This window comes from Vombatus ursinus, unplaced genomic scaffold, assembly GCF_900497805.2.
Source record: "Vombatus ursinus unplaced genomic scaffold, bare-nosed wombat genome assembly UNPS02014779.1, whole genome shotgun sequence".
Classification (NCBI taxonomy): Eukaryota; Metazoa; Chordata; class Mammalia; order Diprotodontia; family Vombatidae; genus Vombatus; species Vombatus ursinus.
Genome location: NW_020954557.1, coordinates 57105694 through 57122399, shown reverse-complemented (window position 1 = coordinate 57122399; position 16706 = coordinate 57105694). Strand labels below are relative to the sequence as shown.

The 16706-nt window shown below is 35.0% G+C and overlaps 1 protein-coding gene across 1 annotated transcript in view; it reads left to right on the top strand.

Moving 5' to 3' along the window:
* The window catches only part of PSMD14 (proteasome 26S subunit, non-ATPase 14), a 101673-nt gene that overhangs the window by 79165 nt on the left and 5802 nt on the right, over positions 1-16706 (top strand). The window contains 3 exon segments of the mRNA XM_027866046.1: positions 995-1102; positions 6576-6650; positions 9111-9236. Coding sequence (XP_027721847.1) covers positions 995-1102; positions 6576-6650; positions 9111-9236 — 309 coding nt within the window.

Genomic DNA, 16706 nt, shown 5'->3' with positions numbered 1-16706 from the left:
CTTACATTTTAAAGGAAAATCTGTTTTAAATGAAAAAAAATGTTTTCTATACAAAAGCATTTTTCTTTTCAAGATACCAGAGGATCATAACTTTATACCATTTAAAGCTTTATGTAGTGCTTTAGTGATAATAAACAGAAGTTAGTGTTAAGTACAAGATAATAAGATGATACGTTGTTAAGTCTTACATCAACAAAGAGCTCTGAAAGAGGTGAAATTGTGTTGTGTAAGAATTCAAAGCCTTTTATCCAAAAATACATTGACTAAATTTAGCAGAAAGAAGTTGGCCCTGGGTTTTTGTTTTTGTTTCTGTTTTGCAGTGATCCTGGAATATGGTTATCATTTATATACTGTGCCCCTTAAATCACAAATGACCTTGGTCTTCTTACATTGTTTCTTACTTACTCTCATGACACTGGCATAGACTTTTAACAACCCATCAGTTGATATTCAAACTCTTCTATAGTCACAAGGAGTAAAAGGCATCTGACTAGCAGAGAATACAGGAGGCAAGTTCCTTGCTGGCTATAATTTTGTTGTCATTTCAAGTATTGTGGTGGTATAATTGATGTGACAGGCCTGGGCCTTAGCTGTGGTCCCTTACCTTGTGCTCACTTTCAGTTTTAGGTCTCTCTTTGTCATTCATTTGGATGAGGTAAAATTTAGGTGACAAAACATATGCACACCAATGGAGGCTCTATGAATAGAAGCTTAGCAATGACGTATTGCCCTAACAAGGATGCAAAATTAATATTTTTCCTCACATGAAGCTCATGAAAATTGTAATAATTGGTGTCACCTTACATTACAAGATAGAGGGTGGTGTGCTGATGGCACAGTCAGCAGGAGGTTCTTTTTTATTAATATTATAATTAAATGATTTTCTGGAAATAAGCCAAAAACAGATGCAAGTTGATCATGCCTTGTCCACTGTTGCTTGGAATCATCACTTGCAGTCTCTAAAAAGAATTGACCTGACACCTTGTTTTTACAGGTTGTTATTGATGCCTTCAGATTGATCAATGCTAATATGATGGTCTTGGGACATGAACCCAGACAAACAACTTCAAATCTGGGTCACTTAAACAAGCCATCTATCCAGGTAATGCCTCTATTTGATAATGTGCTAAACACTGATTTATAGTACCAGACCGTATCAGGTTAGTAATTTTAAAACCTAATATGTCATTCTAATTGGCATGCAATTAATCTTTAGAGTTCTTTGGAAGGTAGTTGTTAAATGGGGATTTGAATAATTAAACAAAGATCCTTTTGAATAGTAAAGCATCCCTTTTAGGAACATGCTTAAAGCATCTTAACCCTGGTGAATATTTTCTGACTTTACATGTTCGTGATGTTGTTAGACATAGTTTTGGGTGGATTGCACTTCATTTTTAAGCTGTTGCCATCTATTGCCGAAAATCAAGGGACCCCTGCAGCATCAGTCAAAGAAGCGCCAGTAAGTAAAAAATGAGATAACAGTGAAAGGAAGTCTCAGATATTATTAATATTCCTGGAATTTTTTTCCCTTTTAACTTTACTTGACTTTAAAACAACAGCAACACCAACAAAAAAACCCAACAACTCCAAAAAGTAAATACATAAAAATGTTTTTAAAAGTTGGAGCCTGTAGTTGGGTTATCAAGTGTGACATTTTTCATTGCTGTAAGTGATGAAATGTTCATGTTCAGACACTAAGTATCCTCTTGAGTGATTAATGTTTTCTTTGAATCATTCTCATGCTTCATTGTTTTTACACAGACCTTTATTGCCTACAAAAATTATTTTAAATGTGCCTTTAAATGCATGAATATTTGTGACCATAGCGCTAATTGCTTCTCTGAAGATTAATTAAAAGCAGAGAAATAGTAGTGTATGTAGTTAAATAGAGCATACAGAACAAAGACAATATAGTAGCCATTACAACTCTCCCTCCTCTCCCTAGTACTATCAGATAACTGTCTGGGGATTTGTGGCTTTGATTGTTAAACATAGTTAAGTCTTTATCAAACTTTTATTATTTTACATTTTTATTTACCTAATTCTATACCAGTCACTTAACAAAAAAGTCGTGATAAAAGTGAAACATATGCTGAATTAAAGAGCCAAATTGTGTTGCTTTTGATTTTTATAAGTGAAAACTGCAAAGTATAATGAGTATGAAATAGCCTACTAGTGTTTTTGATTGGGTACAGACAAGCCCATACATGCATGTTTCAAGAGAATATATTACAGGACCTTTTTAGCCTGTAATAATGACCTTCCATGTAAACCCCCATAGCATCATACTGCTTCATTATTTTTTGCAAAAGGTTAAGTAACATCTCACAATTTAAGATCGTTGTGATTACAGCATCGTATAATTCTGCCAGAAGTTTACTAATTGCATGTCAACAGCCACCTGTTGCATAGTTCATCTTTTAAATTAAATTGTCACTTTTTTAACATGAAATGAATTTTAAGTCTAAATGTTATTAATGGACTATTTTTTCTTATAACCCAGGTTACAAACATTTGGTTTTTTGGTGCTAACTTTTAAGATATTTGGTGAAATTCTCAGATTTCCTTATGAAGTATTAACCAGACTAAACTTACAGGGAGTTGTGTGTAGTTTACGTACATTATTATTGCTGTTTCTTTGATTTTGCAGATTGGTTTTCTTCAAATTAAAATCTGTAAATATATTTATTTCACAGTTTATGTAGTGCCCATCAGAATAACATCTATCTGGGTGTTTTACAGTTTTAAGACACTTTCAAAATATTAAAATACTTAAATGAGACAAAGCCAAAAAAGTAATAGAACAAACCCTGTACCTTAAAACCTTTCCTTACTTATTTTAGACTCACCTATAAAGAAAGGAACCAAGAAAGAATCCAAAGTAAGCAGTAATATTCCCTGATGGAGTTTTAAAGCATTCATCAGAATATGTAATATAAGGGTCAGCAGCTTTTTAAAAGTAGGTTGGCACATTGATAACCCTTTCTGTTCTGGTATGACAAGTTATAGTAACTTTTCACTCAAAATGGGAATACCTCCTGTGGGACACCAGCCCCTGCTACAGCAATTAATGATACCTTTAAAACTTGTTTATAACAAATATATTGAAATGATTAAACAACCATAATCATTTCAAACTAAAGATAACATGTTTCAAAAGAATCTGTGTGCCTTTGTCTCACTTAGACCCAAATTGGTTTTGTGTCCATAGAAGCCCTATATAATGACATTGTCAGGGAATAAAAATGATACTGTATTAAAGTTTTTCTGTCATCCTGATATATCATCATATACACAGAAGACATGATCTGACCTGTAGCATGCCTATGAAATATTGAAATTCATAGGATCTTCCTGAAATATAATCGATATCAAAACCTTTTTTTAGGTTTTTCATCATAAAAACTACTATGAGAAATTTCATTTTTAAAGAATACTCTTAGAGTAAATGAGGTTGGGTTCTCTACCTCATGGAGATGTAGAGTGTTTTTAAAATATTTTCTGATCCTAAGAATAGCTCTGTATTGTTAAGTTTTACAACGTTGTTTCCTGAAAAACCTCCCCACTACCCACAATAATGAAACATCACCAAAAAGCAGCTTAAATATGTACTGTTAGCAAAATATTTTTAGTTTTTTTTAAAAGCCTAGAGTAATGAGGGGCAGGGAAATTTACATTTGAGGTTATTTTAATTTAACTCAATCAAGCCTTTTACATAATGCCTTTTTTTTTTTTTGCCTTCAAAAAGTTCAGATTACAATTGGCAATTCAAATTAGGGTCTATTTCTTGCTTTCCCTTAGCAAAGGCTATATAGAGAAGCAGAATAATATTTATTGAATTCTTCATTCTGGCAGCCCCAGTGGATTTGATTTTCCATATGCTTGGGTCTCCTCATTTATCTGAAATTTTCCATCATCCAAAATAAGTTCCAATCCTAAGCCATTTGGATATGAGTCCACTGTACTTTGCTTTACAAAGTTGGACACATGAACGGAAGTGGTGCACAATGTCATCCCATCTGGTGATACTAAAGACCACATGGCTACAGTCTATACTGCTACCATGTGATCTTTATTACTTACCTCTGAAGCACTCACCATTCTTCCTTGTCAACTCTATCCCTGACAGTACCCATCTGCCTTAATCACTGTTATTCATTAGCATTACGTACCTACTCTGTTCAGAGCATTTTACTTACTTGACCATTTTTCATGTCACCTGAGTTGAATTTTTGGTCCAGAGATAGAGAAATCAAAATAACAATAACTAAAATATCACTTATTTCTCCCTTTTTTAGAATGTCTTTTACTTTTTAGTATGAGTTCCATATGTTCTTGAACTCACTTGAAACAAAATAGTAAACCCATGCTATGAAGAACTGATAGAGGAATTGTTGGGAATTTGCCAATTTTTTCACCCCCAAATTCCCCAAATAACATCTCAGACCAGTGCTGTCTTGCAAAGGCCTGTACCCTGCATAGAAAAGAAAGGTAAACAAAGAATTCAAGATGTCAGTAAAACAAGTAATTACTGAATTGGAACTGAGAATAAATTTTTCAAAAGACTCCATCGAGGGTAATTAGAATATTATTTATTCCATAATTTGGATATGTTGTAGGTTAAATGGACTTATGTGGCCTATGACTATAACCACTCTTGATAATTTCAATGACAAAACATTTTCTGAATTCTAAACAGCTAGCTTAACAGTTGAATTTGGAATTCAGCCTATAGTCTAGGGACTGACAACCTGTATTTTCATAGACGCTTAAAAAAGTTTGTGAAGCAGAACACAAAACATCAGCCATATTTGATTGTCAAGAAAAATATCATATTTATAACTTTTTTTTACTATGATCTTTGCTGTTTTACTATTACATAATTAGGTTTGCAGATTCAAACTCCAGAAAAAACTGTCTGCATTTAGAGTACGTCCCCACCAAGTGGCAGCAAGTGTTTGTGGTTTCATCACATGTGAAGTAGATTAAATTTGAATTTATTCTTTAGGAAGCCTATGTTGATATTTTTCTACTCCTCTGTGGCTTTTTTTTTCTCTTAACTTTGATATATTCAGCATTTTTCCTTATTTGAAAATTAATTCAATCCAACAAGTGTATATCATGTTCTAGGCCCTGAGAAGACAAAGACAAAAATACAAACTTAGTCTTCCCTCAGGGAGTTTATGTTCTTCTACACTCTGCACTGTCCAGTTTTATACTGTGTTCCCTTTCTCTCCATCCCACCTTCAACCTCGTTTAGTTTAAATTGAGGTACATTTACTTCAGAACAAATTAGATGACAGAAATGATTCCTTGGCACATGGTTTGATAATATTTTGCCTTACTGCTTGTGGTAGTTTTGCCACTGCCTTTTGGCCAAAATATATATGTTTTGGCAATGTAATCCTTTTCTAGGGACCAAATGTCTAGTGGTTCTTTATACTGGCTACAGCTAATACTTGAAATTAATGTCAATTCTTGGGTCTGTGTGGGAGTGGCTTTTCTTGGCATGAAATTTACTCAATATATTCCTATCACTGATCAGGAACTTTTATTATTTAATCTCTACACACTCATACATAAGGAGACAGTTCCTTTAAATTTAAAAACAATTTAGTAGCAGAAATCCTTTGAGACACAAGTTGAGTATCAAACTACACATCATCTTATATTCAATTCAACACATTTTAAATGGGTTTCATTATCCACTATAGCTATTTACTTGGGAGGTTAAAAACCAGTGGTGATGAAATTTGTAACTGAAAAACTAGTATGCAACATCATCTTCAAGTTTCTATTTGTAAGCTGTGGGTATATAGGACTATTTAAATCCACCAGAGCTTAAGGATAAAAACCCCAATCAGGGATGTGGGTAGAAATATAGTCCATCAATCAGCAAGTGACTACTATGTGCTAATCAGTGTGTTAGGGACTGGGGATACACAGACATTCCCTGCTATCAGGAACCTTACTGTCTAGGTAGGTGAGGCAACATTTATGTACAGGGCATAAGGATACCTTGTATATAGGTTTACACAAAATAGATTCAAGATAGTTTTAGGGAAAGGCTTCTTGTAGGACATGGGGCTTAAGATGAATCTTGAAAGAAATTTGGGATACCAAGAGTTGGTGGTAAGGAGGGAGTGCATACCGGGCAGTGGAAAGGCATGAAAATATAATGAAGGAATTAGATGTTGGGCTTTTTGGTTTTGGCTTTTGATAGTAGCCAAGTCAGAGAACTAGCTGAATTATACAACAGCAGATCTAGCAATTTTTGTTTACGTGATTATCCTTGAGCCAGTCAGCCAGCAGCTCAGGTGAGTCTGAGCTATTCTGTAATATGCTTTTTAAGCACATAGCAACTTATAGAGTGAACCTCTCTTAATTTTATAAGTTTGTTGCTAGAACTAATTCTCTTAATCCTGAGTCATAATTCAGAAAAACACACCTTTACAATGGATCGTAAATGTAATAGTTGACACGTACATAGTATTATAGAACCTACAGTAGATGTTAATAAATCATAAGTTAAAAAGTTTAAATTGCCCACTTTTCTAATCATTTGATTTTTGCAGGCTTTAATTCATGGACTGAACAGACATTATTACTCCATTACTATCAACTATAGAAAGAATGAGCTAGAACAGAAGGTAAGTTTTAATTTTTGTTTTAGAGAGAGGGGAAAAAAAACCTATTTCAACTCTTACGGCATGTTGCAACACTGTGATTTGAATTTTAATTTGTCATCTTTCTTCATTTATCATTGTCTCTGTATTTTCTTCTGTGTCATATTCCTGTTGCATTGTAGAACACAGTAAAGGAAAGGCTCCTTTGGAATAGGTTACATGTTCTCCTTCATAAGGCAGGTTTAATTAAGACTAATCACTAGATGCTAAAGCAGAGAGAAGTGGCTAATAAAAATAATTCCAATGTAATGTTTATTTTGACAGATTATAAAAACCTTTCCTTTTCTCAGCTTTGTGATTTGCTGATTAAATTTTTGTTACCCTATAAAGTTGTATAATTTTTCTAGCTTCTCTTCTGTAATTTGTAGCTAAATAGTTAACTAATATGGATTTAATTTCCTCCAAGTTTGGAGAAAATACATTGAATGGATTGTGATTTTTTTTAAAACTTGTTGCAAGTGTGCCATTGTAACCCTGCGTAAAGAATAAAAAATAAATTTGAAGAAGGCTGAAAAATTATTAAGTCAGGCATTATGCCACATACTTGTAATCTCTATTCCTGAGGAGGCTGAGGCTGGCAGATTACTTAAGCCTAAGTGTCCTGAGCTGCAGTGGGTTAAGCCAGTCAGGTGTCCATACTAAGTGTGGCATCAGTTTGGTGAATGGTGAGGGTAGGGAGTAGCCTTACCCAAGTCAGCAAGCAGGTCAGAGCTCCTACGCTGATCCAGTAGTGGGTTCAGGTCCACAAGTGCGCATGGACACATCTGTGCAAGATAAAGGACCTAGGGTGGGGAAAGGGAGGAAGAGGGAGAAAAAAAGAAAGTAATTATGGTAATGGCCCTCATATTCAGAGTTACCATTCTCCAAATTTCTAGATTTGTTTTCTTGAAAATTTCTTAACATCTTGGGATAGATTAGGATTTTGCTGTTTATTTTCAAATATTTAGAATATAGCTTTTTTTCCTACCTCACCTCAATTAAATGTGAAATTCTGTCTCTTGTTTAATATTACTATTTGAATTCTAGAATCTATGTCCAGTATTATTGCTTTGTAGGCTAATAAACAGTGCATCAATGAAAGCTATATAAATATTCATCTGCATGTCCATCTGTATTTTTGTTTTGTTTTGTTTTTTGGTAAGTGAGCTTTAGGTATGCATTTGTCACCTCCAAAAGTGCCTAGGAAGAGAGACAACCCTATCTCCCAGACTTACGTGAAGGAGGGCCATAGAAATTCAATTTCTTTTTCTACTTTTTTTCCCATTTTTTAAGAGGGTGATAGTGTAGAGATAAATATATCTTTTGAGGGCACTTTTTTCAAGTAGTCTATACACAGTTTTGTACATAAGAAATGTGGGATAGCTGAACATTCAAATAAAAGATGGAAAATTCATCCAAAAGTACAAATGTTTTTTCTGCGTGTTAGTTAACATTCACCCTTTTGGAAATATGCAAATAAGTGACTTTCAAATTCCATCCAACTTGGGGGATATCTTATACCATAATCTTTGGATTTAAAAAAATGGCTTGTTTTTTTTTAAATTAATGTTGTTTATTATCTTAACTACTCCATTCAGCAGCACAAGCCATGTTTCCAGTCTTGCCCAACCATATATACTAAACCCCAGACTTAATCCTCTAACTCTGAGACATAATAATAATATTCTTTTCCTGTGACAGAGATTTTTTAAAGCTCCATAAGTGGTAGAGAATCCACCTCTCACCTCTTGCCCTGGGGAAGCTGTCAGGGTTTAATCAGTCTACCATGGACTGTCTGGACAATATCTTTGAAGGACTAGAGAAGAAGGGCAGAACCAGTGTCCTACAGCCATTTCATTCAAGGAGAGCTTCACTGCATATGTAGCTACTAATAGTACCAAATTGGGTTTCATGAACATTAACAAGAGATTCTAAACAGCCCTCTTAAGTTTGCAGAGAAAACACACTGGCCTGCATTTCTGGGAGTTCCCTACATCATTGAAACCACAGACCCAGTCTCAATTTTTATATTTGTGTTAGAAGGGTGAAAATTTTATGCCAAATAGTCTCTAAAAGTTATGAATTTTAGGAGTCTTTGAAAAATAGCTGAAAATGGGTTCAGAGCTTTTTCTGCTATACCATTTGTGGTAATGACTCTTTTTCTTTGCATTTGGAAATTAGATTGTGTAATATATTCTAGGCTCGTTCCTTAAATAAGGCATATTTTGAAATGAGTCTATAAACTTCTGAGATTGTAGCTCTAAAGCTGGAAGAGATCTTAGGGGCCATCTAGTCTAACTCTTATAGTTGAGAACATTCAATAAACTTAATCTTAGAAATAGGCATATTTATACATGCATTAAGCTTGTTCTCTTTAATTTTGATTTCATTCATGATAAGGAAATGAAATTGTTGATGCAGGTAATTGTAATGACTGTTTTTCAGATGTTGCTAAATTTGCATAAGAAGAGTTGGATGGAAGGTTTGACACTTCAAGACTACAGTGAACATTGTAAACTCAATGAATCTGTAGTAAAGGAGATGTTGGAATTAGCTAAGAATTACAATAAGGTAATTGTTTCTAATAATTATTTAAATTTTTGAAATAAAATTGCCTTTTCTGCTATCTACTAGTAAAGTAACTTCAAATTTGAAGTTTTTTCTCTAAAATGACATTACTTTTAAAGATAAGGATAGTGAAGCAACAACTAATACATTGACATCTAAGTTTTTTCCATAAACTTCTTTCTTGATACATGGTCATTTATAGGATTTTTAAGCCAATAAAGTAACAATGCTCTTTTGAAAAGTGAAATAAGCAAATCTTGCTGAAACTATTCTAACAGTTATTATTTGGCCTTATAAATGTTTCAGTCAGCTGAAATGTATCATTTGTTTTATGAAATCTTCTTTGCTTCTCTTTTGCTTAAAAAATGTATATGTGAGAATATGTTTTTGTATTAGGAAAATATCTGAAGTATTGGGAACATATTTCAGGTGATGATTGAAAAACATAATACTGTAAGGTATGATATATTCTACTTTACATTGAGGATATAATATTGAAGTAAAATGAACTGGGATTCAGTGTATGTAAAATTCATCTAGGTATTACAGCAAATGTACTGCCCTTTGTGGACATTCAAGGATTCAAGTTTTAAACTAAAATTGACAAGTCATTGGAAACTAAATTCCAGCAGAGTTAGCTTGATTTTGAAGGGCAAGTACTGAGCCCTCCTGCTGAGAAATCCGCAGTCGTGCTAGGGTCGAGATGCTGAATCTTTCTAGTTTAAAGTCTGATGCTGTGGAGATTATGGAAAAGGAAACAAAATATTTAGCATATTTTAGGTTATTAGCCTACTTTTTCTTAAAGGGTTTTTTTAATTACCATACATTTATTAGGTTATAAGGCAGTGTTATGACTAACACCATCTGCTCACCTGAGTCTACCACTTCTCTACCAAAAAAGGAGATACTCCCCTAAAGTCAAAATTAGATATTTTGTTAATAGTGTTCTAAAATCCTTTAGTTTTGTGTTCCTTTACATTGTTGTGGTCACAGTGCTCTTCTCACCATGTCCAGATTTGGACTCTTAAGTTTCCTTCATGATTGAGTGAGAATGTAATTTTTTTAAGAGTACTTGAAATGCAGAAACAAATCAATGCATTCTTCCTTGCTGTTCATTGAAACATTTTTATCTCCCTTCTCCATGTCTTTGTACAGTCTGTACCACATACCTAGAATGCACTCCTTCATCTCTTCCTTTTAAAATCCCAAGTTTCCTTCAAAGATCAGTGTGTGTGTCCATGAGGCCTTTTCTGATCCCACCAGTTGCTGTTGGTGCCCTCAGCTGCTACAGCTCCCCTCTCCACTCCCCCATTCCCAAAAACTTTTATTTGTTTTCTGTGTATTTTGCATATACTTACATTTAAGCATATTATTTCTTCTGATGAGGACAGGCACTATTTCTTTTTTATCTTTATATTCCCAGTGCCTGGTACAGAATAGGCAATTGATAAATGCTTATTATACCTAATGATTTTGAGTTTTTAAGCCATATGATTATCTGCTGTCTCATATATAGTACATAGAGATTAGAACATTTGAGGAAATAAGTACTAGGTAATCAATTTCAACTCTAGAATTCAGCAAAGAAAGAACAATTTCGGAAATCTTGAATTTCACTTTTATTCATTTGGTTATCTCCTTAATTCTTGAACTGAAACACCCACATTCCTGCTATTCTAACTCACCTAATTTATTCATGCCAGGATGCATCTGCTATTTTTGTGTCTTATTTTAGTATTTTGATTGCAAAATTTGTAAATGAGTGTGCAGGTGGAAAAATGAACTGCAAAAGAGCATTACTTCTGTGGGTGGTGGAGGAACAAAGGTGGAGAGCATGAGGATCCATGAGTAGGAAGTATTTCCCTACCCCCTTCTTTGTCTGCTTGCTTAACCTTGGAATCCTGTAGATCTTGAGATTTAAGAACAATTCATCTTTTCATGTGGAAATATTAGCCTGTTTGAATGCCAGAAGAATAAGTTGCTTAAAAAAAGAAAAAGAGGGTCACAGATTCAGAGCTAGAAGGGACTTCAGAGGTCGTATAGGCCAACCTCCTCATGTATCTTATTACGAAACTGAGACCCAGAAAGATTATGTGACCTGCCCAAGGTCACGCATATAGTATATAGTATTAGCATATTGATTTATTAATATTAATATAGTATATTAATTTAGAACACATGACTACCTCTAGGCTACCACAAAAGCCACATATTAAATGACAAAATTTCTGTTTAAATGACATTTTTGCTACCACTTAAATACTCAATCAATGAGTTTTAAAGTATATAGGAATTAAAGGTTTTCATCATCTAGTTTAAATAACATTTAACTTATTGAATTAGATACCTGCTAAAATATTTTAATATAAAAACAATTTGATTCTACTCCACCAACATGAAATGCATGCTATGTTGGAAGGCCCTACAGTTAATGTTGAAGACACAAAGACAAAAGACATCTCCTGCTTTTCAGCTTTTACCTTGTAGTATGAGGGATAGAACATGTATATCAACACAGTAGGTTGCAAAAGTTAAAGAATTAATAAACTGAAGAGTCAGGGAATGAAGGCTTCTCAAAGAATGTGGAATCTCAGCTGAGCTTTGAAGAAAGACACATTCTAAGAGAGATTTGGAAAGAGTGGATTAGAGAGGCATGTGGGTGTGTTTCTAGAAAACATGAATATAGGGATCAAAATGTTCAAGGAACAGGTAACAATCCATTTTGTTTAAAACATAGAGTTCATCAAGAGGAATAGTATAAATAATTTTGAAAAGGTAGATGAGAGCCACATTGCACAAAGACGGAATTTGAGTCTTAGAATCCATAGGGGGACCACTAAAGACTTTTGAACAAGACTGTGACAGCAGATCCCATGCCTTAAGAACATTTTGGTAGTTGTATGGAGATTGGATTAGGGAGGGGAAAGACTGGAAGCAGGCTATTACAGCAAGCCAAATGACAGGTAATGAGGGTTAGAGTGGTGTTCAGTGTGGTTTCTAAGCTGTGATCTCATGATCAGAACAGATAAGTTTCCCAAGGATTTGGTCACTTTAACACATGTTGTTTTCCCATTCCTCTCTGCCTCTGTAAATTCTTTAAGCCCTCATTTAAATCCCACCTTCCTGAGCCCATCCTTGCTTCTCTCTAGAACTCCTAGTGTACTTACTATCTGTAGTACTAGTTTGTCACTTGTATACCACATTGTATTACCATTCATGTATATGGCTTGTCCCCCTAGTTAGGTTTTCTCAGAATTTCAGGCTTGGAAAGGACTTCAGATGTTATCTAATCCAGTCTTTACCTGAATGAGAATCACCTCTAGAACATTATCCACAGGAACTCATGTAGCCTCTTCCGGAAGCTTTGTAATGAATGGAACCTTTTCTATTCAGAGGCATCTTACTCATCGTTTGAGCTCTGATTGCTAAGGAAGTTTTTCCTTACATCAGGCTAAAATCTTTTCTTTTACTCCTTTCCTGTATTTTTCCCATTTCTTCCCTCCAATGCCAAATAGAACAAGGCTAATCCCATTTCTACTTGGCATCCCCTTGATTATTGGAAGATAATACTCTTGTCTTCTCATGGAATTCAAAGTTTTTAATATAACTCTAACCTTCCCTTTAATTTAAGAAGAATAGAATCCCTGAATCACCCTTAAGAGGCAAATCTCTTCAGAATATTGGTAGCATCTGTACATCAGGCTTCTGCTTGGTATCAAGAGCTCTTGTAGATAGCCCTTTTCCCCAACTTTTTAAACTTTTAATCTCTCTAACAGGAGAAATATGATTATTTCCAACTTAATAAAAAGACAAGACTTTAAATCATCATCTTAGCCTGTTTTCTGTCTTCCATCTTAACTTCTGGCTAATGTTTTTAAAAGAAATAGTCACATCATGATGTGGCGCTCTCCCTCTCTCTTTCCCTCTCTCTCCCTCTCTCCCCCTCTCTCCCTCTCCCCCCCTCTCTCCCCCTCCCTCTCTCTCTCCCCCTCTCTCTCTCCGTCTCCCTCTCTCTCTCTCTCTTTCTCTCTCCCTCTCTCCCTTCTCTCCCTCCAATAGTTTTCTCACTACTAGTTTCTAAAACTTAACCTGTTCTTCCTTTTTTTCCCCCTTCTGTTTGAAGTCACTTCCTCAGGTTTCTTCTGATGCATCGACATACTATTGGTTGTTATCAACTGATATGTCCACTGTAGCTTTACAGTAAATTACTTTGTGACTTAAATGAGTTTGATGTTATTAAAATCTTAAGACTATATGAGAACTTAACTTTTTAAATTACATTTTCAGTACTTCACAAACTTATGATTTTCTATCAGTGAAGATATTGTCCTACTCTGATGTCAGTTACCATCCTTCTACAATTTAGTCAACAGTCTTGATGAATTTCTGTGGGCAAAAATATCTATCACTTTGAGCCAGGTGAGGAACCTCTCCAAACTTGAATAAGTTGATCTCCAGATGAAATATAATCTCTCACTGAACCAGTACTTAATGTACTGGTTTTTCTCGATTGCTAAAATGCAACCATTTTAAGATACAAATATAGAATGATTTCTTCACAAAACCTTACTGAAGAAGTTAATTGAATGGGGTAGCTAGGTGGTGCAGTGGTTAGAGCACCGGCCCTAAAGTCAGGAGGACCTGAGTTCAAATCCAGCCTCAGACCAAACACTTGACAATTACTACCTGTGTGACCCTGGGCAAGTCACTTAACTCCAATTGCCTAAAAAACAAACACAAAAACAAAAAAAACAAAAGAAGTTAATTGAAGTTAATAGTTCTTTAAATTATTTTCTAAGCCATTCCTCTTAAGTAGAATGGATAGTTAGTTATTAATTAGATCTGGTCTCTTGATAGATATCTAATATCTAATACCATATTTCCATTTTAAATATTTTCCATTCAAATTGATCTCATTTTACTGTTATATTTTATATTCAAGGAAAGGTTTATATTCAGGACTCGCATGACATTTCAGGCCTGATTTTGAAAACTAGGCAAAGTATGGGTGGGGGCAGTATGTAAATGGTAAAATAGTAGTTAACATCCAATACCAAGTGAATGTGTTTGACTGGTTTTGTAGAACTGCTTTTTTTCTTTTTAATCTTTGTTACAAAGGATGACTCATGTAATATTAAGAAACAAAAAGCATTATTAAAAAATAAAAATACTCAATTCTGATGGTTGAAGTTATTTTAAGTCATTTAATTAAGAGATCACTAGTCTGCTTTATTCAAGGAATGGGTAACATAAAACCAAAATTACCCTTAGAATTTAAGGGAAGAAATCCATTCTTGTAGAAATATTAGGAATATTTTTCATTTTGGGCTCATATTGGTTTTCTACACTAATCTAATTTACCATGTGATTTTCAACTCTTTTCTTATTACAAAGAAATGGTACAAAGATTTTGAGGGAGGAAAGGTACATGAAGACACAAAATAGTAGAAATATATTTTTCTTCAAGAGGAAAGATGCAAGTGAAGAGACATTTTTGGCAAGAGAAGTCAAGCTTGCTTGGTATGGTGGAAATGTCATGATGTCCAGAGGTCTGGGTTTTCCCACCTCTGTGCATCGGTTTCCTTATCTGTAAAAAATGAATAATACTTGAAGAATTGAAACCGTTGCTAAACAAGAAATTAATTTAAACCAGGGATTCTTAGCCTGGGGTCCTCAGGCTTCTTGGGGGAGATCTTAGAGGGACCATGTTCTCAGAATTGTTACTATTTCAATAACTGTATTTCAATATAATTGGTTTCCTTTGTAATCCTAATTTTTTTTAATTTTTTAATTTGTATTTTATATTATCCATTTACAATGGATAATATAAAATATAAACATTTATATCAGATATTTTGTTTTGAAATAAATTACAAACATTTTCTGAGAAAAGGATCCATAGTTTCGCCAGACTGCCAAAGGGGTTGTTGACACAAAAGTATCATTTTCCAGCCAGCTGTTTTTTTCCTGACTTCATCATCTCCAGAAATTTAGCATTCTGAAAGATGAAATCAACTCTGAGACTCACATGTCCTCAGCGCTCCCTGTCCCTTGGGTCCTTCCTTCCCTCTGGTTAGAGAGGTGGAAAGTTAGACAGCGGGGACCCTGATCCTCCTCATTTAAGGATGGCACCTAGGGAATTTTCTCTCATCATTTCCCACCCACCTGCTTTTCTGGTTTTCATCATCTGCAGAAACTCATCTTTCTGCGAGATGAAATCAACTCAAAACTCACACCTCCTCAGATCATTTCCCTTCCCAGCTGTATGACCTCTTCATACCCCCAATCTGAGTTCTCCTTCCCCTCCTCCCTAGTTTTTCACTTTCTTTTTATATGTTTTGCCTCCACTATTAGATTATGAGCTCTTTGAGGGCAGGGACTATCTTATACCTTTTTTTATATCCCTAGCACTTAGCACGGTGTCTGGAACTTAGTAGGTGCTTTGAAAATGTTTATTGACTCTGTGACTCTTAAATAGATAAGATACCTTGATCTAGAAAGTCATTCAGGCCAGTTGATTCATGGGTCATGAGTACATAGTAAGGAGTTTAAACTCACTGTAAAAAGCTTTTAGGAGTTGCTCTAGGTTTTAGACCACAGGGATGACATCATTAAATATGACTTCAGGAAGATTCTTGCTAAAGTCATCCATTTAGGTTCCCTCGTTTTGTAACAGTAGGAACATTCATGGCAGGTTTCTCCAGCAGGTGTGTGGGCCAGAGGGAAAACGCTGATACTGCTTCTGCTACTTCTGGGGAAACCAGGAAAGCTTAAGTACTATTTGTGGTACTAAAAGTGCAATTATAGGCTACATGTAAGTTTTACACAATGGGGGAGGGGGAGGTCATAAGAAAAAGTATGGCCTGTATTGGACTGTAATACTGTATTTGTTTTTCCTCTAGTCTCAAAGGAGACTCTTCCTCTACCTAAAGGCAGTACCTGTGCCTTTAGTCTCACCTCTTCCTGTCTTCTGAAGGGTTTTGTTTTCACACTGATCCAGGGTTGGGGAACCTGGGGCCTCGAGACCACATGTGGCCCTCAAGGTCTTCAAGTGAGGTCTTTTGACTGAATCCAAACTTCACAGAACAAATCCCTTTAATAAAAAGATTTGTTCTGTAAAGCTTGGACTCAGTCCAAAGGCTGCACCTGAGGCCCTAGAAGGCCACATGTGGCCTCGAGGCCACAGGTTGCCCACTCCTGCAACTAATCCATTTTCTCTCCACTACCTTTTTTCTCAATTCTCAGACTCTTTCCTCTATGCCTTCAAACTTGCAGAGGTTGCCCCATCTTTAAGTAAAGAATTCCTTCTCAGTCCTCTAGCTACCTTTTCCCCATAAAACTTCTCAAACAAGGGTCCTACAACTTCTACCTCTGCTTCCTTTAATCCCTTCTTACTCCCTAAACCTCTGCAGTCTGAGTTTCACCACCATTCCTCATAAATACTCTTAAAAACCACTAGTTATCTCCTTATTT